Below are 23,488 nucleotides of genomic sequence, written 5' to 3'. Positions count from 1 at the left end.
GGTCTTGATCCAGACACTCCTATCCTCTCTCTGCCTGGAATGAGGGAACTCAAGGAACAACAAGGAGGGGTAGTCTGGAAATTTTATGGAGTTACCAATCTAGGTCAATGGTGCCAAGATGGGGTGGTGAAATCCTTCTCTCAGTTACAAGCAGAGTTTAGCTTACCCAAGGAGGTATTCTTCAGATACCTACAAGTAAGAAGTGCCATGACCCGTTGCTGTAAGGCAGAGAGGTGGGTGGTGGAGGAGGGTCCCTGTAAAATATTCATTAAACAACTAGTGAAGGGTAAAAGGTTGTCCAAAATGTATCAGTATCTACACTCATTTATCCAATCTGAGGAGTTAGGGGCCTTACGGGCAAAATGGAACAAGGACATCCCCCAGCTGGATGAGAACAGGTGGAGGGTGGCCTTGGCAGTCGACCAATTTAATACGGACGCAAGAGGTCCAATTGAATATCTTACACAGGGCCTACATTACTCCGTTCAGAATGAAAAAATATGCCGGCTCAGTGTCCGATCAATGTCCTAAATGTGGAGAAGGGGCGGCTACATTTGACCATTTACTGTGGAGCTGCAGGGAGGTTAGCAGGTTCTGGGACGAAATAATGAAAACCCTCTTCCAGGTAAGGGTTCAGCGAGTAGCTCTGAATAAAATAAATCTGGTCCTAGGGATATGGAGGGAAGGGGTAATTAATTGCGAGATGAAGCAGCTGGTAAAAATCTTGCGGCCCTAGCTTAGGTAATTATAGCTCGACGATGGATGTCCCCCTTGGGACCGCTCCATGGAGAATGGGTCATCTTGGTAAATCAGACCAGTGAACATGACAAATATGTATATGCATCCAGGGGCGCGTCCATTAAGTACCAGCGTATATGGGGCCACTGGAATAGGTCCGTTAACTATAGAATATATAATAGTGAGGAGGTAAAGATTTAAGCACTTTAATATCTCGAAAGTAGAATTTGTATTTAGAGAGGTATGATTTTGGGGGGGATCTCCCGACTTACACAGAGGGGGGCGTTTTAGCCCTATACTATAATATAACTGTTTTTGATAAGCACTTTGTACACGACGGGAGGATGTTGCGCAGGTATGCGCAAGAGGGGACCCCACAGAAAGTGAGAACATGTTTTCTTCTTTATAGACGGAATGATAGAGTGTTCTATGTAGCAGCCAATAGCGATTATTGACAGATGGGAAATGTAGCCTAATAAAGGCGCGGCACAAAGTCACTAATTATGAAGGTATAGGTGCACATTACTTTACATGTCTTATTCCTTTTTTCTTTCTCTTCTCCATCCTTATTATATGTGACATTGATAGAGTAGTAAAATCGGGACGGCCTACAGGGTACGGTATGGAATAGCCCAGTGGGAAGTATATATAGCTGAGAATCGGGGGAAGCCAGAGGGGGATCTACAGTAAATAATAAGGAATAAAAGGAAAATAAAGGGATATCCACGTTGAGGTTGGGACAGAGCAGGAGTACGGGAAGTGTGCAATAGGCCAGGAAGAGGGATGTAGGTAAAGCAGGAGAGGTCTCTCAGGTTATATAAGAAATGTAGTGCTGGGAACTTGTCTATGTATATGTTAATGTCTTTGTTTTGTACTTGATTGGGGGCATTGAACTGAATAGTTTTTGATATTGTGTTTATATTGGAATTACCCATTTGATATGGTGAATGTGTATGTCTTTGTGTGACAATGAAAATTAAATAAAGACACAAATTAAAAAAAAGGATGGCTCAGCTCTCCTCATGGATCAGTCTCACCCTGTCAGCCCACTAGGCACTGCTCAGCTCTCCTCAGGGATCAGTCTCACCCTGACAGCTTGCTAGGCACTGCTCAGCTCTCCTCAGGGATCAGTCTCACCCTGACAGCTTGCTAGGCACTGCTCAGCTCTCCTCAGGGATCAGTCTCACCCTGACAGCTTGCTAGGCACTGCTCAGCTCTCCTCAGGGATCAGTCTCACCCTGACAGCCTGCTAGGCACTGCTCAGCTCTCCTCAGGGATCAGTCTCACCCTGACAGCCCACTAGGCACTGCCCAGCTCTCCTCAGGGATCAGTCTCACCCTGACAGCCCACTATGCACTGCTAAGCTCTCCTCAGGGATCAGTCTCACCCTGTCAGCCCACTAGGCACTGCACAGCTCTCCTCAGGGATCAGTCTCACCCTGTCAGCCCACTAGGCACTGCACAGCTCTCCTCAGGGATCAGTCTCACCCTGTCAGCCCACTAGGCACTGCTCAGCTCTCCTCAGGGATCAGTCTCACCCTGACAGCTTGCTAGGCACTGCTCAGCTCTCCTCAGGGATCAGTCTCACCCTGACAGCTTGCTAGGCACTGCTCAGCTCTCCTCAGGGATCAGTCTCACCCTGACAGCCCACTAGGCACTGTGCAGCTTCTCCTCAGGGATCAGTCCCACCCTGACAGCCTGCTAGGCACTGCTCAGCTCTCCTCAGGGATCAGTCTCACCCTGTCAGCCCACTAGGCACTGCTCAGCTCTCCTCAGGGATCAGTCTCACCCTGACAGCTTGCTAGGCACTGCTCAGCTCTCCTCAGGGATCAGTCTCACCCTGACAGCTTGCTAGGCACTGCTCAGCTCTCCTCAGGGATCAGTCTCACCCTGACAGCCCACTAGGCACTGCTCAGCTCTCCTCAGGGATCAGTCTCACCCTGACAGTCCACTAGGCACTGCTCAGCTCTCCTCAGGGATCAGTCTCACCCTGTCAGCCCACTAGGCATTGCTCAGCTCTCAGTCTCACCATGTCAGCTCCCTAGGCACTGCTCAGCTCTCCTCAGGGATCAGTCTCTCCTGTCAGCCCCCTAGACATGGCTCAGCTCTCCATAAGGATCAGTCTCTCCTGTCAGCACCTTAGGTACAGCTCAGCTCTCTTCAGGAATCAGTCTCTCCTGTTAGTCCCCTAGGCACTGCTCAGCTCTCCTCTCAGGGACCAGTCTCTCCTGTCAGCCCCCCTAGCATGGCTTAGCTCTCCATAAGGATCAGTCTCTCCTGACAGCACCTTAGGTACAGCTCAGCTCTCTTCAGGAATCAGTCTCTCCGGTTAGTCTCCTAGGCACTGCTCAGCTCTTCTCTCAGGGACCAGTCTCTCCTGTCAGCCCCCCTAGAATGGCTCAGCTCTCCTCAGGGATCAGTCTCTCCTGTCAGCCCCCCTAGCATGGCTCAGCTCTCCTCAGGGATCAGTCTCTCCTGTCAGCCGCCTAGGCACTGCTCAGCTCTCCTCATGGATAAGTCTCTCCTATTAGCCCACTAGGAACGGCTCAGCTCGCTTCAAGGATCAGTATCTCCTGTCAGCCCCCTAGGCATGGCTCAGCTCTCCTCATGGATCAATCTCTTCTGTCAGCCCCGTAGGCACTGCTCCGCTCCCCTCAGGGACCAGCCTATCCTGTTCCAGCCCCCCTAGCATGACTCAGCGCTCCTCAGGGATTAATCTTTCCTATAAGACCCCTAGGAACTGTTCAGCTCTCCTAGGGGATCAGTCTCTCCTGTCAGCTCACTAGGCACTGCTCAGCTCTCCTCAGGGATCAGTCTCTCCTGTCAGCCCCCTAGGCACTGCTCAGCTCTCCTCATGGATAAGTCTCTCCTCTTAGCCCACTCTGCATGGCTCAGCTCTCATCAGGGATCTGTCTCTCTTGTCAGCCACCTAGGCACTGCTCAGCTCTCCTTAGGGACCAGTCTCTCCTGTCAACCACCATAGCACAGCTCAGCTCTCCTCAGGGATTAATTTCACCCTGTCAGCCCCTAGGCACTGCTCAGCTCTCCTCAGGGATTCATTTCACTCTGTCAGCCCCCTAGGTATAGCTCAGCCCTCTTTAAACTAGAGCCACCCCAACACATGTGTAGAGTCTCTCACTCCTGTCACATTCTCGCCCGTGAGAGCGAGAAAGCAGAAGTGGAACACAGAGAAGCTCAGTGTGGTCTGTGATTCCCAATCACAGGGTACTGGGTACAGGGGACCAGGAGACATAACTGATCCACTTCACAGGAGCGTGTCATATCCCTACAGCAAATCCCCACAGAGCTGACGCTCTACTTTCTGACTGCGATTACCATGGACACCCCTCTGTACCTCCTACTTCTGGCCACAGGTGAGTAAATTGTTCAAATGATGTTCAACTATACAGGTGGCCGCTGTATCATACATATCTCTACAATGACTTCTAATACAAATCATGTACAGTATGATGTGTGATATTCCTTATATTACATGTACAGTATGATGTGTGATATTCCTTATATTACATGTACAGTATGATGTGTGATATTCCTTATATTACATGTACAGTATGGGGTGTGATATTCCTTATATTACATGTGCAATATGGGGTGTGTTATACCTTATATTACATGTGCAGTATGGGGTGTGTTATTCCTTATATTACATGTGCAATATGGGGTGTGTTATACCTTATATTACATGTGCAGTATGGGGTGTGTTATTCTGTATATTACATGTGCAGTAGGGGGTGTGATATTCCTTATATTACATGTGCAGTATGGGGTGTGTTATTCCGTATATATTACATGTGCAGTATGGGGTGTGTTATTCCGTATATTATATGTGCAGTATGGGGTGTGTTATACCTTATATTACATGTGCAGTATGGGGTGTGTTATTCTGTATATTACATGTGCAGTATGGGGTGTGTTATTCCTTATATTACATGTGCAGTATGGGGTGTGTTATTCCTTATATTACATGTGCAGTAGGGGGTGTGTTATTCCTTATATTACATGTACAGTATGGGGTGTGTTATTCCTTATATTACATGTGCAGTATGGGGTGTGTTATTCCTTATATTACATGTACAGTATAGGGTGTGTTATTCCTTATATTACATGTGCAGTATGGGGTGTGTTATTCCTTATATTACATGTGCAGTAGGGGGTGTGTTATTCCTTATATTACATGTACAGTATAGGGTGTGTTATTCCTTATATTACATGTGCAGTATGGGGTGTGTTATTCCTTATATTAAATGTACAGTATGGGGTGTGTTATTCCTTATATTACATGTACAGTATAGGGTGTGTTATTCCTTATATTACATGTGCAGTATGGGGTGTGTTATTCCTTATATTAAATGTGCAGTATGATGTGTGTTATACCTTATATTGCATGTGCAGTATCGGGTGTGTTATTCCGTATATATTACATTTGCAGTATGGGGGTGTGTTATTCCTTATGTTACATGTGCAGTATGGGGTGTGTTATTCCTTATATTACATGTGCAGTATGATGTGTGTTATACCTTATATTGCATGTGCAGTATGGGGTGTGTTATTCCTTATGTTACATGTGCAGTATGATGTGTGTTATACCTTATATTGCATGTGCAGTATGGGGTGTGTTATTCCTTATATTACATGTGCAGTATGGGGTGTGTTATTCCTTATGTTACATGTACAGTATGGGGTGTTTTATTCTGTATATTACATGTGCAGAATGGGGTGTGATATTCCTTTTATTACATGTGCAGTATGGGGTGTGTTATTCCTTATATTACATGTGCAGTATGGGGTGTGTTATTCCTTATATTACATGTACAGTATGGGGTGTGTTATTCCTTATATTACATGTGCAGTATGGGGTGTGTTATTCCTTATATTACATGTGCAGTATGGGGTGTGATATTCCTTATATTACATGTGCAGTATGGGGTGTGTTATTCTATATATTACATGTACAGTATGGGGTGTGTTATTCCTTATATTACATGTACAGTATGGGGTGTGTTATTCCTTATATTACATGTGCAGTATGGGGTGTGATATTACTTATATTACATGTGCAGTATGGGGTATGTTATTCCTTATATTACATGTGCAGTATGGGGTGTGTTATTCCTTATATTACATGTGCAGTATGGGGTGTGTTATTCCTTATATTACATGTGCAGTATGGGGTGTGTTATTCCTTATATTACATGTGCAGTATGGGGTGTGTTATTCCTTATATTACATGTGCAGTAGGGGGTGTGTTATTCCATATATTACATGTGCAGTAGGGGGTGTGTTATTCCTTATATTACATGTACAGTATGGGGTGTGTTATTCCTTATATTACATGTGCAGTATGGGGTGTGTTATTCCTTATATTACATGTACAGTATAGGGTGTGTTATTCCTTATATTACATGTGCAGTATGGGGTGTGTTATTCCTTATATTACATGTGCAGTAGGGGGTGTGTTATTCCTTATATTACATGTACAGTATAGGGTGTGTTATTCCTTATATTACATGTGCAGTATGGGGTGTGTTATTCCTTATATTAAATGTACAGTATGGGGTGTGTTATTCCTTATATTACATGTACAGTATAGGGTGTGTTATTCCTTATATTACATGTGCAGTATGGGGTGTGTTATTCCTTATATTAAATGTACAGTATGGGGTGTGTTATTCCTTATATTACATGTACAGTATGGGGTGTGTAATTCCTTATATTACATGTACAGTGTGGGGTGTGTTATTCCTTATATTACATGTGCAGTATGGGGTGTGTTATTCCTTATATTACATGTGCAGTATGGGGTGTGTTATTCCTTATATTACATGTGCAGTATGGGGTGTGATATTCCTTATATTACATGTGCAGTATGGGGTGTGTTATTCTATATATTACATGTACAGTATGGGGTGTGTTATTCCTTATATTACATGTACAGTATGGGGTGTGTTATTCCTTATATTACATGTGCAGTATGGGGTGTGTTATTCCTTATATTACATGTGCAGTATGGGGTGTGTTATTCCTTATATTACATGTGCAGTATGGGGTGTGTTATTCCTTATATTACATGTGCATTATGGGGTGTGTTATTCCTTATATTACATGTGCAGTATGGGGTGTGTTATTTTGTATATTACATGTGCAGTATGGGGTGTGTTATTCCTTATACTACATGTGCAGTATGGGGTGTGTTATTCCTCATATTACATGTGCAGTATGGTGTGTGTTATTCCTTATATTAAATGTACAGTATGGGGTGTGTTATTCCTTATATTACATGTGCAGTATGGGGTGTGTTATTCCGTATATTATATGTGCAGTAGGGGGTGTGTTATTCTGTATATTACATGTACAGTATGGGGTGTGTTATTCCGTATATTACATGTGCAGTATGGGGTGTGTTATTCCTTATATTACATGTGCATTATGGGGTGTGTTATTCCTTATATTACATGTGCAGTATGGGGTGTGTTATTTTGTATATTACATGTGCAGTATGGGGTGTGTTATTCCTTATACTACATGTGCAGTATGGGGTGTGTTATTCCTCATATTACATGTGCAGTATGGGGTGTGTTATTCTGTATATTACATGTACAGTATGATGTGTGATATTCCTTATATTACATGTACAGTATGGTGTGTGTTATTCCTTATATTACATGTACAGTATGGGGTGTGTTATTCCTTATATTACATGTACAGTATGGGGTGTGTTATTCCTTATATTACATGTGCAGTATGGGGTGTGTTATTCCGTATATTACATGTGCAGTATTGGGTGTGTTATTCTGCATATTACATTTGCAGTATGGGGTGTGTTATTCCGTATATATTACATGTGCAGTATGGGGGGTGTTATTCCGTATATATTACATTTGCAGTATGGGGTGTGTTATTCCGTATATATTACATTTGCAGTATGGGGTGTGTTATTCCGTATATATTACATTTGCAGTATGGGGTGTGTTATTCCGTATATATTACATGTGCAGTATGGGGTGTGTTATTCCGTATATATTACATGTGCAGTATGGGGTGTGTTATTCCGTATATATTACATGTGCAGTATTGGGTGTGTTATTCCGTATATATTACATGTGCAGTATGGGGTGTGTTATTCCGTATATATTACATGTGCAGTATGGGGTGTGTTATTCCGTATATATTACATGTGCAGTACTCGTGTCTTACATGCTCGTTTCCATGTGGGTAAGCACCTAGTGCGCCAGCTCTCCCAGAATCAACACTTTCGGGTCACCCTGGACATGCTGCGCTCCTCAGACATGTGCAGGCCTCTGTTAATCGCTAGAGCTGCAAATTCATGTGATCAGGGCTGAATCGGCCCCTATCGGCACTAGTGTTGGCATTATGCTTGTAAGAGGCACGCACTACTAGGGGCATTTGGCATGTAAGTGGCTCTAGTGGGGGCATTATGTGCATAGGCAGCACTACAGGGAGCATTATGTGTGTAAGCAGCACTAGTGGGTAAATTCTGCATATAAGCAGCACTAATTAGGGGTACTATGCGTTTACGCGGCACTATGTGTGTATTAATATGCAATGAGCATTACGGTGTCTGGTATAAGTTGTAATAGGCATTACAGTGTGTGGCATAATGTTTAATACGTATTACAGTGTGTGGTATAATGTGTAATAGGCATTTCAGTGTGTTTCATCATGTGTAATACGCATTACAGTGTGTGGTATAATGTGTAATAGGCATTACAGTGTGTTTCATAATGTGTAATAGGCATTACAGTGCGTGGTATAATGTGTAATAGGCATTAGTGTGTGGTATAATGTGTAATAGGCATTACAGTGCGTGGTATAATGTGTAATAGGCATTTTTGTGTGGTATAAATTGTAATAGACATTACAGTGTGTTGCATAATGTGTAATAGGCATTAGTGTGTGGTATAATGTGTAATAGGCATTAGTGTATGGTATAATGTGTAATAGGCAATAGTTTGTGGTATAATGTGTATTAGGCATTACAGTGTGTGGCATGATGTGTAATAGGCATTAGTGTGTAGCATAATGTGGCCATGCCCTATTGCCATGTAGCCACTCCCCTAGTTGTGTGTGACCAAGCCCCTCATGTCATGTGGTCATATCCATTTTCTGCTCCTAATTATCTCTGGGACAAACAGATGATTGACGGATGGGATGACCACTTTCAGAATACCGATGTCCAACAGGGGTCCGCTAAATATACATACCTTCCCCATGCCCATACTGCTGTACAGGAAGCTGTGGGAGGTGTCCGATTCTTGGAGAGAAATAAAGTATCGCCCAATCAGCTCCTTTTATTTTATGGGCTGTTTGAAACATGACAAGAGCTGATTGGCATGTAGTCTATCTCTTTGCACTTTATCTCTCTCCAAGGTTTAGTACATCTCCTCTTGTACATCTCCTCTTGTGTGGTAAAATCTCTGCTTTGTTCCAGTCCAGTCCTGTGCTGCAGCTGCCTTCTTCATGGACACAGAGCAGCCAATCAACTTCTGGAACAGTGACCCCAGCTTTGGATACCAGGTCGTACAGCTGGATAAATGGTGAGTGAGTATGACCTGTTGTTAGTCCTATGTGGTGGCCCTCAGACACGTGGGGGCCCTAGTTATCATCCTCAGACATGTGGGGGCCCTAGTTATCATCCTCAGACATGTTGAAGCCCTAGTTATCAACCTCAGACATGTGTGGGCCCTGGTTATCATCCTCAGACACGTGGAGGCCCTGGTTATCATACTTAGACATGTGGAGGCCCTGGTTATCATCCTCAGACAGTTGGAGGCCCTGGTTATCATCCTCAGACATGTGGGGGCCCTGGTTATCATCCTCAGACATGTGGGGGCCCTGGTTATCATCCTCAGACACTTGAAGGCCCTGGTTATCATCCTCAGACACGTGGGGGCCCTAGATATCATCCTCAGACACGTGGAGGCCCTGGATATCATCCTCAGACACATGAGGGCCCTAGATAGCATCCTCAGACACATGGAGGCCCTGGTTCCTAGTTATCATCCTCAGACACGTGGGGGCCCTAGTTATCATGCTCATACATGTGGAGTCCCTGGTTATCATTCTCAGACACGTGGAGGCCCTGGTTATCATCCTCAGACATGTGCAGGCCCTAGTTATCATCCTCAGACATGTGGGGGCCCTAGTTATCATCCTCAGACATGTGTGGGCCCTGGTTATCATCCTCAGACACGTGGAGGCCCTGTTTACCACCCTCAGACATGTGGAGGCCCTGGTTATTATCCTCAGATATGTGGGGGCCCTAGTTATCATCCTCAGACACATGGAGGCCCTAGTTATCATCCTCAGACATGTGGGGGCCCTAGTTATCATCTTCAGACACATAGAGGCCATGGTTATTATCCTCAGACATGTGCAGGCCCTAGTTATCATCTTCAGACACGTGGAGGCCCTAGTTATTATCCTCAGACACGTGGAGGCCCTAGTTATCATCCTCAGACATGTTGAAGCCCTAGTTATCAACCTCAAACATGTGTGGGCCCTGGTTATCATCCTCAGACACGTGGAGGCCCTGGTTATCATACTCAGACATGTGGAGGCCCTGGGTATCATCCTCAGACATGTGGAGGCCCTGGTTATCATACTCAGACATGTGGAGGCCCTGGTTATTATCCTCAGACACTTGGAGGCCCTGGTTATCATCCTCAGACATGTGGGGGCCCTAGTTATCATCCTCAGACTCGTGGGGGCCCTGGTTATCATCCTTAGACACGTGGGGGCCCTGGTTATCATTCTCAGACACTTGAAGGCCCTGGTTATCATCCTCAGACACGTGGAGGCCCTGGATATCATCCTCAGACACGTAGGGGCCCTGGTTCCTAGTTATCATCCTTAGACACGTGGGGGCCCTAGTTATCATGCTCAGACATGTGGAGGCCCTGGTTATCATCCTCAGACACGTGAAGGCCCTGGTTATCATCCTCAGACATGTGCAGGCCCTAGTTATCATCCTCAGTCATGTGGGGGCCCTAGTTATCATCCTCAGACATGTGTGGGCCCTGGTTATCATCCTCAGACACGTGGAGGCCCTGTTTACCATCCTCAGACATTTAGAGGCCCTGGTTATTATCCACAGACATGTGCAGGCCCTAGTTATCATCCTCAGACACGTGGAGGCCCTAGTTATTATTCTCAGACACGTGGAGGCCCTAGTTATCATCCTCAGACACGTGGAGGCCCTGGTTATCATCCTCAGACACGTGAAGGCCCTGGTTATCATCCTCAGACATGTGCAGGCCCTAGTTATCATCCTCAGTCATGTGGGGGCCCTAGTTATCATCCTCAGACATGTGTGGGCCCTGGTTATCATCCTCAGACACGTGGAGGCCCTGTTTACCATCCTCAGACATTTAGAGGCCCTGGTTATTATCCTCAGACATGTGCAGGCCCTAGTTATCATCCTCAGACACGTGGAGGCCCTAGTTATTATTCTCAGACACGTGGAGGCCCTAGTTATCATCCTCAGACACGTGGAGGCCCTGGTTATCATCCTCAGACACGTGGAGGCCCTGGTTATCATCCTTAGACACATGGAGGCCCTAGTTATCATCCTTAGACACGTGGAGGCACCTTCTTTCATGTACTATATACCTCAGTCACTTTTCTGTATGGGGGGTGCAGGGTGTGTGCAGTATGGTGACAGCATTGTGGTGATCCGCAGATATAGACGTACTTGCCTACTTCCATGCATTCTGCAGGAGACTCCCTGAAATAGCAGCAATCTCCCTCTCTCCCTCATTAGTCTAGCAATCTCCCTCATGTCACCTAGCCCACATTACACTGTTACATCATTGTTACCTCCCCTCCTGCATTCTTCAGGAGACTCCCTGACATAGCAGCAATCTCCCTCCCTCCCTGATTAGTCTAGCAATCTCCCTCATGTCACCTAGCCCACATTACACTGTTACATCATAGTTACCTACCCTCCTGCATTTTGCAGGAGACTCAATGACATAACAGCAATCTGCCACTCTCCCTCATTAGTCTAGCAATCTCCCTCATGTCACCTAGCCCACATTACACTGTTACATCATAGTTACCTCCCCTCCTGCATTCTTCAGGAGACTCCCTGACATAGCAGCAATCTCCCTCCCTCCTTGATTAGTCTAGCAATCTCCCTCATGCCATCTAGCCCACATTACACTGTTACATCATAGTTACCTACCCTCCTGCATTCTGCAGGAGACTCCATAACATAACAGCAATCTCCCTCTCTCTCTCATTAGTCTACCAATCTCCCTCATGTCACATAGCCCACATTACACTGTTACATCATAGTTACCTCCCCTCCTGCATTCTGCAGGAGACTCCCTGACATGGCAGCAATCTCCCTCTCTCCCTCATTAGTCTAGCAATCTCCCTCATGTCATCTAGCCCACATTACACTGTTACGCCATAGTTATCTCCCTTACTGCATTCTGTAGGAGACTCCCTAACATAGCAGCAATCTCCCTCTCTCCCTCATTAGTCTAGCAATCTCCCTCATGTCACCTAGCCCACATTACACTGTTACATCATTGTTACCTCCCCTCCTGCATTCTGCAGGAGACTCCCTGACATAGCAGCAATCTCCCTCTCTCCCTCATTAGTCTAGCAATCTCCCTCATGTCACCTAGCCCACATTACACTGTTACATCATAGTTACCTCCCCCTCCTGCATTCTGCAGGAGACTTCCTGATATAGCAGCAATCTCCCTCTCTCCCTCATTAGTCTAGCAATCTCCCACATGTCACCTAGCCCACATTACACTGTTACATCATAGTTACCTCCCCTCCTGCATTCTGCAGGAGACTCCCTAACATAGCAGCAATCTGCCTCTCTCCCTCATTAGTCTAGCATTCTCCCTCATGTCACCTAGCCCACATTACACTGTTACATCATAGTTACCTCCTCCCCCTGCATTCTGCAGGAGACTCCCTGACATAACAGCAATCTCCCTCTCTCCCTCATTAGTCTAGCAATCTCCCTCATGTCACCTAGCCCACATTACACTGTTACATCATAGTTACCTCCCCTCCTGCATTCTGCAGGAGACTCCCTGACATAGCAGCAATCTCCCTCTCTCCCTCATTAGTCTACCAATCTCCCTCATGTCACCTAGCCCACATTACACTGTTACATCATAGTTACCTCCCCCCCTGTATTCTGCAGGAGACTCCCTGACATAACAGCAATCTCCCTATCTCCCTCATTAGTCTAGCAATCTCCCTTATGTCACCTAGCCCACATTAAACTGTTACATCATAGTTACCTCCCCTCCTGCATTCTGCAGGAGACTCCCTGACATAGCAGCAATCTCTCTCTCTCTCACATTAGTCTAGAAGTTTCCCTCATGTCACCTAGCCCACATTACACCGTTACATCATAGTTACCTCCCCTCCTGCATTTCGCAGGAGACTCCCTGACATAGCAGCAATCTCCCTCATGTCATCTAGCCCACATTACACCGTTACATCATAGTTACCTCCCCTCCTGCATTCTGCAGGAGACTCCCTGACATAGCAGTAATCTCCCTCTCTCCCTCATTAGTCTAACAATCTCCCTCATGTCACCTAGCCCACATTACACTGTTACATCATAGTTACCTCCCCTCCTGCATTCTGCAGGAGACTCCCTGACATAGCACCAATCTCCCGCTCTCCCGTCTAGCAATCTCCCTCATGTCACCTAGCCCACATTACACTGTTACATCATTGTTACCTCCCCTCCTGCATTCTTCAGGAGACTCCCTGACATAGCAGCAATCTCCCTCCCTCCCTGATTAGTCTAGCAATCTCCCTCATGTCACCTAGCCCACATTACACTGTTACATCATAGTTACCTACCCTCCTGCATTTTGCAGGAGACTCAATGACATAACAGCAATCTGCCACTCTCCCTCATTAGTCTAGCAATCTCCCTCATGTCACCTAGCCCACATTACACTGTTACATCATAGTTACCTCCCCTCCTGCATTCTTCAGGAGACTCCCTGACATAGCAGCAATCTCCCTCCCTCCTTGATTAGTCTAGCAATCTCCCTCATGCCATCTAGCCCACATTACACTGTTACATCATAGTTACCTACCCTCCTGCATTCTGCAGGAGACTCCATAACATAACAGCAATCTCCCTCTCTCCCTCATTAGTCTACCAATCTCCCTCATGTCACATAGCCCACATTACACTGTTACATCATAGTTACCTCCCCTCCTGCATTCTGCAGGAGACTCCCTGACATGGCAGCAATCTCCCTCTCTCCCTCATTAGTCTAGCAATCTCCCTCATGTCATCTAGCCCACATTACACTGTTACGCCATAGTTATCTCCCTTACTGCATTCTGTAGGAGACTCCCTAACATAGCAGCAATCTCCCTCTCTCCCTCATTAGTCTAGCAATCTCCCTCATGTCACCTAGCCCACATTACACTGTTACATCATTGTTACCTCCCCTCCTGCATTCTTCAGGAGACTCCCTGACATAGCAGCAATCTCCCTCCCTCCCTGATTAGTCTAGCAATCTCCCTCATGTCACCTAGCCCACATTACACTGTTACATCATAGTTACCTACCCTCCTGCATTTTGCAGGAGACTCAATGACATAACAGCAATCTGCCACTCTCCCTCATTAGTCTAGCAATCTCCCTCATGTCACCTAGCCCACATTACACTGTTACATCATAGTTACCTCCCCTCCTGCATTCTTCAGGAGACTCCCTGACATAGCAGCAATCTCCCTCCCTCCCTGATTAGTCTAGCAATCTCCCTCATGTCATCTAGCCCACATTACACTGTTACATCATAGTTACCTACCCTCCTGCATTCTGCAGGAGACTCCATAACATAACAGCAATCTCCCTCTCTCCCTCATTAGTCTACCAATCTCCCTCATGTCACATAGCCCACATTACACTGTTACATCATAGTTACCTCCCCTCCTGCATTCTGCAGGAGACTCCCTGACATGGCAGCAATCTCCCTCTCTCCCTCATTAGTCTAGCAATCTCCCTCATGTCATCTAGCCCACATTACACTGTTACGCCATAGTTATCTCCCTTACTGCATTCTGTAGGAGACTCCCTAACATAGCAGCAATCTCCCTCTCTCCCTCATTAGTCTAGCAATCTCCCTCATGTCACCTAGCCCACATTACACTGTTACATCATAGTTACCTCCCCTCCTGCATTCTGCAGTAGACTCCCTGACATAGCAGCAATCTCCCTCTCTCCTCATTAGTCTAGCAATCTCCCTCATGTCATCTAGCCCACATTACACTGTTACGCCATAGTTATCTCCCCTCCTGCATTCTGCAGGAGACTCCCTGACATAGCAGAAATCTCCCTCTCTCCCTCATTAGTCTACCAATCTCCCTCATGTTACCTAGCCCACATTACACTGTTACATGATAGTTACCTCCCCTCCTGCATTCTGCAGGAGACTCCCTGACATAGCAGTAATCTCCCTCTCTCCCTCATTAGTCTAGCAATCTCCCTCATGTCACCTAGCCCACATTACACTGTTACATCATAGTTACCTCCCCTCCTGCATTCTGCAGGAGACTCCCTGACATAGCAGTAATCTCCCTCTCTCCCTCATTAGTCTAGCAATCTCCCTCATGTCACCTAGCCCACATTACACTGTTACATCATAGTTACCTCCCCTCCTGCATTCTGCACGAGACTCCCTGACATAGCAGCAATCTCCCTCTCTCCCTCATTAGTCTAGCAATCTCCCTCATGTCACCTAGCCCACATTACACTGTTACATCATAGTTACCTCCCCCCCTGCATTCTGCAGGAGACTCCCTGACATAGCAGCAATCTCCCTCTCTCCCTCATTAGTCTAGCAATCTCCCTCATGTCATCTAGCCAACATTACACTGTTATATCATAGTTACCTCCCCTCCTGCATTCTGCAGGAGCCTCCCTGACATAGCAGCAATCTCCCTCTCTCCCTCATTAGTCTAGCAATCTCCCTCATGTCACCTAGCCCACATTACACTGTTACATCATAGTTACCTCCCCCCCTGCATTCTGCAGGAGACTCCCTGACATAGCAGCAATCTCCCTCTCTCCCTCATTAGTCTAGCAATCTCCCTCATGTCACCTAGCCCACATTACACTGTTACATCATAGTTACCTCCCCTCCTGCATTCTGCAGGTGTCTCCTTGACATAGCAGCAATCTCCCTCTCTCCCTCATTAGTCTAGCAATCTCCCTCATGTCACCTAGCCCACATTACACTGTTACATCATAGTTACCTCCCCCCCTGCATTCTGCAGGTGTCTCCTTGACATAGCAGCAATCTCCCTCTCTCCCTCATTAGTCTAGCAATCTCCCTCATGTCACCTAGCCCACATTACACTGTTACATCATAGTTACCTCCCCTCCTGCATTCTGCAGGTGTCTCCTTGACATAGCAGCAATCTCCCTCTCTCCCTCATTAGTCTAGCAATCTCCCTCATGTCACCTAGCCCACATTACACTGTTACATCATAGTTACCTCCCCCCCTGCATTCTGCAGGTGTCTCCTTGACATAGCAGCAATCTCCCTCTCTCCCTCATTAGTCTAGCAATCTCCCTCATGTCACCTAGCCCACAATACACTGTTACACCATTGTTACCTTCCCCCCTGCATTCTTCAGGAGACTCCCTGACATAGCAGCAATCTCCCTCTCTCCCTCATTAGTCTAGCAATCTCCCTCATGTCACCTAGCACACATTACACTGTTACATCATAGTTACCTCCCCTCCTGCATTCTGCAGGAGACTCCCTGACATAGCAGCAATCTCCCGCTCTCCCTCATTAGTCTAGCAATCTCCCTCATGTCACCCAGCCCACATTGCACTGTTACATCATAGTTCCCTCCCCTCCTGCATTCTGCAGGAGACTCCCTGACATAGCAGCAATCTCCCTCTCTCCCTCATTAGTCTAGCAATCTCCCTCATGTCACCTAGCACACATTACACTGTTACATCATAGTTACCTCCCCTCCTGCATTCTGCAGGAGACTCCCTGACATAGCAGCAATCTCCCTCTCTCCCTCATTAGTCTAGCAATCTCCCTCATGTCACCTAGCACACATTACACTGTTACATCATAGTTACCTCCCCTCCTGCATTCTGCAGGTGTCTCCTTGACATAGCAGCAATCTCCCTCTCTCCCTCATTAGTCTAGCAATCTCCCTCATGTCACCTAGCCCACATTACACTGTTACATCATAGTTACCGCCCCCCCTGCATTCTGCAGGAGACTCCCTGAAATAGCAGCAATCTCCCTCTCTCCCTCATTAGTCTAGCAATCTCCCTCATGTCACCTAGCTCACATTACAGTGTTACACCATAGTTACCTCCCCTCCTGCATTCTGCAGGAGACTCCCTGAAATAGCAGCAATCTCCCTCTCTCCCTCATTAGTCTAGCAATCTCCCTCATGTCACCTAGCCCACATTACAGTGTTACATCATAGTTACCTCTCCTCCTGCATTCTGCAGGAGACTCCCTGACATAGCAGCAATCTCCCTCCCTCCCTGATTAGTCTAGCAATCTCCCTCATGTCACCTAGCCCACATTACACTGTTACATCATAGTTACCTCCCCTCCTGCATTCTGCAGGAGACTCCCTGACACAGCAGTAATCTCCCTCTCTCCCTCATTAGTCTAGCAATCTCCCTCATGTCACCTAGCCCACATTACACTGTTACACCATAGTTACCTCCCCTCCTGCATTCTGCAGGAGACTCCCTGACATAGCAACAATCTCCCTCTCTCCCTCATTAGTCTAGCAATCTCCCTCATGTCACCTAGCCCACATTACACTGTTACATCATAGTTACCTCCCCTCCTGCATTCTGCAGGAGACTCCCTGACATAGCAGCAATCTCCCTCTCTCCCTCATTAGTCTAGCAATCTCCCTCATGTCACCTAGCCCACATTACACTGTTACACCATAGTTACCTCCCCTCCTGCATTCTGCAGGAGACTCCCTGACATAGCAGCAATCTCCCTCTCTCCCTGCAGTCAGTAATCTCTGTGATTTCTCCTAACCCACATTATAGGGGATGGGGGGGGGTCAGAGATATATACAATCAGAAGGGATCTGCACTTGGAATTTATTACATAGGCATCTCATTTATTATCACGCATCTTGTGCTGAGAGAGATGAAACTAACACAGCAAATATTTATAATCCAATATTGCAGGCAGCGATGTTATTATCAGTACTCATTTCCCAAAGTACAGATGGGCCCGCCATCATGCCAGCCCTGTCAGACTGGAGGCAGGCTCCGTTGCCCAGGGGGCGCGCGAGCGTCTCCAGTCCCAGCCGCCTTCCCTTCCGTTGCCGCAGGTACCCCTGGCCGCCCCGAGCACCCCCCTAACCCTGCCCGTCTCCCTGAAGCGGAGACAAGCAGGGACAAGCAGCGTCTCCGTCGAGAGACGGGGACGCGCTTGCGTGTAAACCCCTGCCACCGGCGCTCACCAGCGGGGAGGATCTGGCGACCCCCGGCCATGGATGGCAGGGGCTACATCTGTATATAGTTACAAATGTTATCTAGAAATACAGGTTAAGTATCCCATATCCGTATATCCAAAAACCAAAATATTCCAAACCCCACCGCCACTTTTTTCATATTTACCACGTCCTCCGGCATCCACGGAGGGCTTCAGGATCCTCTTTAGTGACATCTCCGGTCCCAGGGGTGCATTGACGTCACCGGCCCGCCTGCAAACTCACGCAATGCACCCCTGGGACCGCTGAAGACGATCCTGAAGGCCGCAATGGATGCCTGGGCACCATCAGGGGACGCCCTTTAGGTGGAGCATGACACGACCCCTTAATGGGGCGCTATGCAAAATTCGGTACTGCTTTCCTAGCACGGCGCCCGTCTCATTGATTGTATGCCTTAAGTTTAATGTACTTAAGGCATACAATCAACGCGATGGACCCGATCTATTAATCTCATGGATCTTATGCATCCATAAGATGCATAAGTTTCATGAGATCCATGAGATTAAAAATCGTGAGCCCCCAATAACCATTGTTAACGCCACCCCCACTATCAACGCCAACCCGAAGCGTGGCGAGCGCAGCGAGCCCGCGAGGGGCGGCGGTACGCGTCCCCAAGCGAGCCCCGCTTGGGGACGCTGACTACTTTACATGTATTCCACAAGCCCCGCTTGGGGACGCTGACTACTTTAGCTGCGCTCGCCACACTATATAAAATAAACTCCACGCCGACGTGGATAGTGTGGGTATGAAAAGGTTGGAGGACGCGTACCACCGCCGCTCGCCACGCTTCGGGTTGGCGTCAATAGTTATGCCGCACAAACACATAAGATGCATGAGATGCTAATCTCGTCGATCGCGTCGATTGCATCATCTCATAGAATAGAATAGAATCAACTTTATTGGCCATGTATGCTTGCGCACACTAGGAATTTTTTGTGGATTACAGTGCAGCATCAAGCAGGGATGAAAAGGGGAGGAGGGAGACATTACATATATTACATAAAGACATTACAAGCATTTAATTACTAGCTACGACTATGGTGGTCAGGTCGCCAAGTAGGACACTTTGTTTGGCTGTTGATATTGGGATTGCATTCGCTTTGATTGGATTGTTCAGGTGATGGACGGCTAAAGAAAAGAAGCTTCTTGCCGCACAAACACATAAGATGCATGAGATGCTTGAGATATCAGCCCCACACATACAATCTAGATCGTGGGCGCCTTGCTAGGAAAGCAGTACCCAAAATTCTACTGCCAACTATAATCTCCCTGAAACTTGGCAAGTATGGGTGTAGATCTGGATGGATGAGGCTGGTGTAATGATGGTGGCTAGGACAGCGTGGCGCAGTCACACAGATACGTACGGCTGTGTCGGCAATGTGGGGGTAACTCATCAGCCCCATAGTGGTTATTGGTGGGTTCAGATGATGGTTGCAGAGGTCGGAGGTCAGCGCCTGCACTCCGGAAACCCCAGAGTACTCCCAGCATTCCCCCAAATACTGACTGACGTCTCATTGCAGGGTGATTGTCAGCGCTCCCCTCCAGCGAGTGGACACCAATAAGACTGGGCAGTTATATCACTGTGATCCCGGTACCGGAGGCTGCACACCAATCACCATTGCCGGTAATCACCTACCTCTCTCTGTCACTTACTGTAAGTGCGAATCGCTTATGCTGAGAAATGTATATATTGCAGGATATAAGGACGGGATAAGTATGAGTCTCGGGATGTCTCTGGCTGTCCAGGAGAACCCGTCTCAGCTACTGGTAAGTCGTGCAGGGCAGCAATGTACTAACGGATGAGGTCAGGATGTCGACGTTCTATATACCACTTCCCGCCATTATTCCGGCTTTCTATAAACCATTACCACCTACCGCTAGCATCCCAGCGTTCTATATACCACCTACCGCCATCATTCCGGCTTTCTATAAACCATTACCACCTACCGCCAGCATCCCAGCATTCTATATACCACCTACCGCCATCATTCCGGCATTCTATATACCATTACCACCTACCACTAGCATCCCAGCGTTCTATATACCACCTACCGCCATCATTCCGGCATTCTATATACCATTACCACCTACCACTAACATACCGGTGTTCTATAAACCATTACCGCCTACTGCCATCATTCCAGGATTCTATATACAATTACCACCTACCGCCATCATTCCGGCTTTCTATAAACCATTACCACTAGCATCCCAGCGTTCTATATACCACCTACCGCCATCATTCCGGCTTCCTATAAACCATTACCACCTACCGCTAGCATCCCAGCATTCTATATACCACCTACCGCCATCATTCCGGCTTTCTATAAACCATTACCACCTACTGCCAGCATCCCAGCATTCTATATACCGCGTAACAACAGCATCACAGCGTTCTGTATTCCACCTACGGCCAGCACGCCAGCATTCTGTATACCGCCTACTGCCAGCATCCCTGTGTTCTATATACCCCATGTTGTCAGCATCCCAGCGTTCTGTATACCGCCTACCGCCAGCATCCCAGCATTATGTATACCACCTACCGCCAGCATCCCAGCACTCTGTATACCACCTACCGCCAGCATTCCAGCGTTCAATATACCATTTCCCCCTACTGCCAGCATCCGAGCATTCTGTATACTGCCTACTGCCACCATCCCAGAGTTCTGTATGCCACCTACTGCCATCATCCCAGTGTTTTGTATACCACCTACCTCCAGCATCCCAGCATTCTGTATACACCTACCACCAGCATCCCAGCATCCTGAATACTGCCTACTGCAAGCATCCCAACGTTCTGTATTCCACCTACCATCAGCATCCCAGGGTTCTGTATACCCCATACTGCCAGCATCCTGGCGTTATGTACACCACATACTGCCAGAATCCCGGCATTAAGTACACCACCTACTGCCACTATCCCAGTGTTCTGTATACCGCCTAACAGCACCATCCCAGCGTTATGTACACCACCTACTGCCATCATCCCAGAGTTCTGTATGCCACCTACTGCCATCATCCCAGTGTTTTGTATACCACCTACCTCCAGCATCCCAGCATTCTGTATACACCTACCACCAGCATCCCAGCATCCTGTATACCGCCTACTAACAGAATCCCATCATTCTGTATACCGCCTACTGCAAGCATCCCAACGTTCTGTATTCCACCTACCACCAGCATCCCAGGGTTCTGTATACCCCATACTGCCAGCATCCTGGGGTTATGTACACCACATAATGCCAGAATCCCGGCATTAAGTACACCACCTACTGCCACTATCCCAGTGTTCTGTATACCACCTACTGCCAGCATCCCAGCGTTATGTACACCACCTACTGCCATCATCCCAGCGTTCTGTATACCGCTTAACAACAGCATCACAGCGTTCTGTATCCCACCTACTGCCAGCATTCCAGTGTTCTGTATACTGCCTACTGCCAGCATACCAGTGTTCTGTATACCGCCTACTGCCAGCATCCCTGTGTTCTACATACCCTATACTGTCAGCATCCCACCGTTCTGTATACTGCCTACAGCCAGCATCCTAGCGTAATGTATACCGCCTACTGCCAGCATCCCAGCATTCTGTATGCCACCTACTGCCAGCAGCCCAACATTCTGTATACCACCTACCACCAGCACCACAGCGTTCTGTATGCCCCCTACTTCCAGCATCCCAACGTTCTGTATACCACCTACTGTAAGCATCCCAGCATTCTGTATTCCACCTACCGTCCAGCATCCCAGCGTTCTGTAAACCACCTACCGCCAGCATCCCAGGATTCTGTATACTACCTACCTCCAGCATCCCAACATTCTGTATACCACCTACTGCCAGCATTCTATATACCATTACCCCTACTGTCAGCATCCCACCGTTCTGTATACTGCCTACTGCCAGCATACCAGCGTTCTGTATACCACCTACCGCCAGCATCCCAGCATTCTGTATACCACCTACCGCCAGCATCCCAGCATTCTATATACCACCTACCGCCAGCGTCCCAGCATTCTTTATATTCCCTACAGCCAGCATCCCAGCATTCTATATGCCACCTACTGCCAGCATCCCAGAGTTCTGTATACCGCCTACCACCAGCATCCCGGCTTTCTGTATACCATCTTCCACCAGCATCCCAGCATTCTTTATATTTCCTACAGCCAGCATCCCAGCATTCTATATGCCACCTACTGCCAGCATCCCAGCATTCTATATGCCACCTACTGCCAGCGTCCCAGCTTTCTGTATACCACCTACTGCCAGCGTCCCAGCATTCTGTATACTGCCTACCGCTAGCATCCCACTATTCTGTATACCACCTACCGCCAGCATCCCAGCGTTCTGTATACCAACTACGCCAGCATCCCAGCATTCTATATACCATTACCACCTACCACCAGCAGCATCCCAGCAATCTTTATACCCCCCACTGCCAGTATCATGGCGTTCTGTTTACCGCCTACCACCAGAAGACCGGAGGCAGTTTCCCAAGACAATATTTGAATAGGGTAGCCACACCCACTGCCACCATCTGTCATTCCAAACTGCCACACAGGAAGTGGCTTTGGCACCCCTATTTAAATTTTGGTGTGTTGCTCCGCCCCCCTCATTTGCACCTCCTGTGGCTGTGACCTCAGGTGCCCGCACATAGTGTGCTGACCATGCAGTAGGCATCTCTAGCGGCAGCGTACACAGAGGCTAGACCAGTCACACAGGAGATACTGGGATGTACAGATGCCAGCTGCACACAGTTTCCACCATCCCATCCTTATCTGTTTATATGTGACCATCTGATTGTCCCCTTTCCAGGCCTGTGGCCCAACGCTTCAGAGAATCTGCAGAGGGAACATCTATGTAAATGGACTCTGTTATCAGCTGGACAATGGCTTCCGGGTGCTGAGAACGCTGCCCAGCTCACTGCCAGGTATATAGTGCTGTCTATGGGCGGTATGTATCAAACACAGTAATGTGACACTGCTGCTTCCCACAATATATATGCGCTGTATACTGGGTGTATTCTACAGGGACATCAGGCATACATGGGGATGTCAGCGGTCACAATACCAAAGTTGGCATCCCGATGGAGTGAGCACTGACAGGGGTCAGGTAAGTATACTCAGGGCTATTTTTGTGCAGGCTCTAGCAGGAACTGTGGCCCTTATTCTAGCTCACTCTTTCTGACAAAATATTTCTCAGATGG

The 23,488-nt window shown here is 47.4% G+C and overlaps 1 protein-coding gene across 3 annotated transcripts in view; it reads left to right on the top strand.

The window, feature by feature from the left end:
• The first annotated feature begins 3,903 nt into the window (after positions 1–3,903).
• Positions 3,904–23,488, top strand: part of LOC146019726 (integrin alpha-M-like) — a 99,031-nt gene continuing 79,446 nt past the window's right edge. For all 3 annotated transcript variants that reach the window (XM_083152237.1, XM_083152238.1, XM_083152236.1), the window contains exons 1-5: positions 3,904–4,111; positions 9,208–9,313; positions 19,805–19,908; positions 19,981–20,051; positions 23,098–23,212. In XM_083152237.1, coding sequence (XP_083008363.1) covers positions 4,075–4,111; positions 9,208–9,313; positions 19,805–19,908; positions 19,981–20,051; positions 23,098–23,212 — 433 coding nt within the window. In that variant the 5' untranslated portion in view covers positions 3,904–4,074. The remainder of the gene's footprint in view (positions 4,112–9,207; positions 9,314–19,804; positions 19,909–19,980; positions 20,052–23,097; positions 23,213–23,488) is intronic.

The sequence above is a fragment of the Crinia signifera genome, chromosome 7 (genome assembly GCF_055691185.1).
Source record: "Crinia signifera chromosome 7, ASM5569118v1, whole genome shotgun sequence".
Taxonomy (NCBI): domain Eukaryota; kingdom Metazoa; phylum Chordata; class Amphibia; order Anura; family Myobatrachidae; genus Crinia; species Crinia signifera.
Note: the sequence above shows the minus strand (reverse complement) of the source record. Positions and strands in the feature narration are given on the sequence as shown.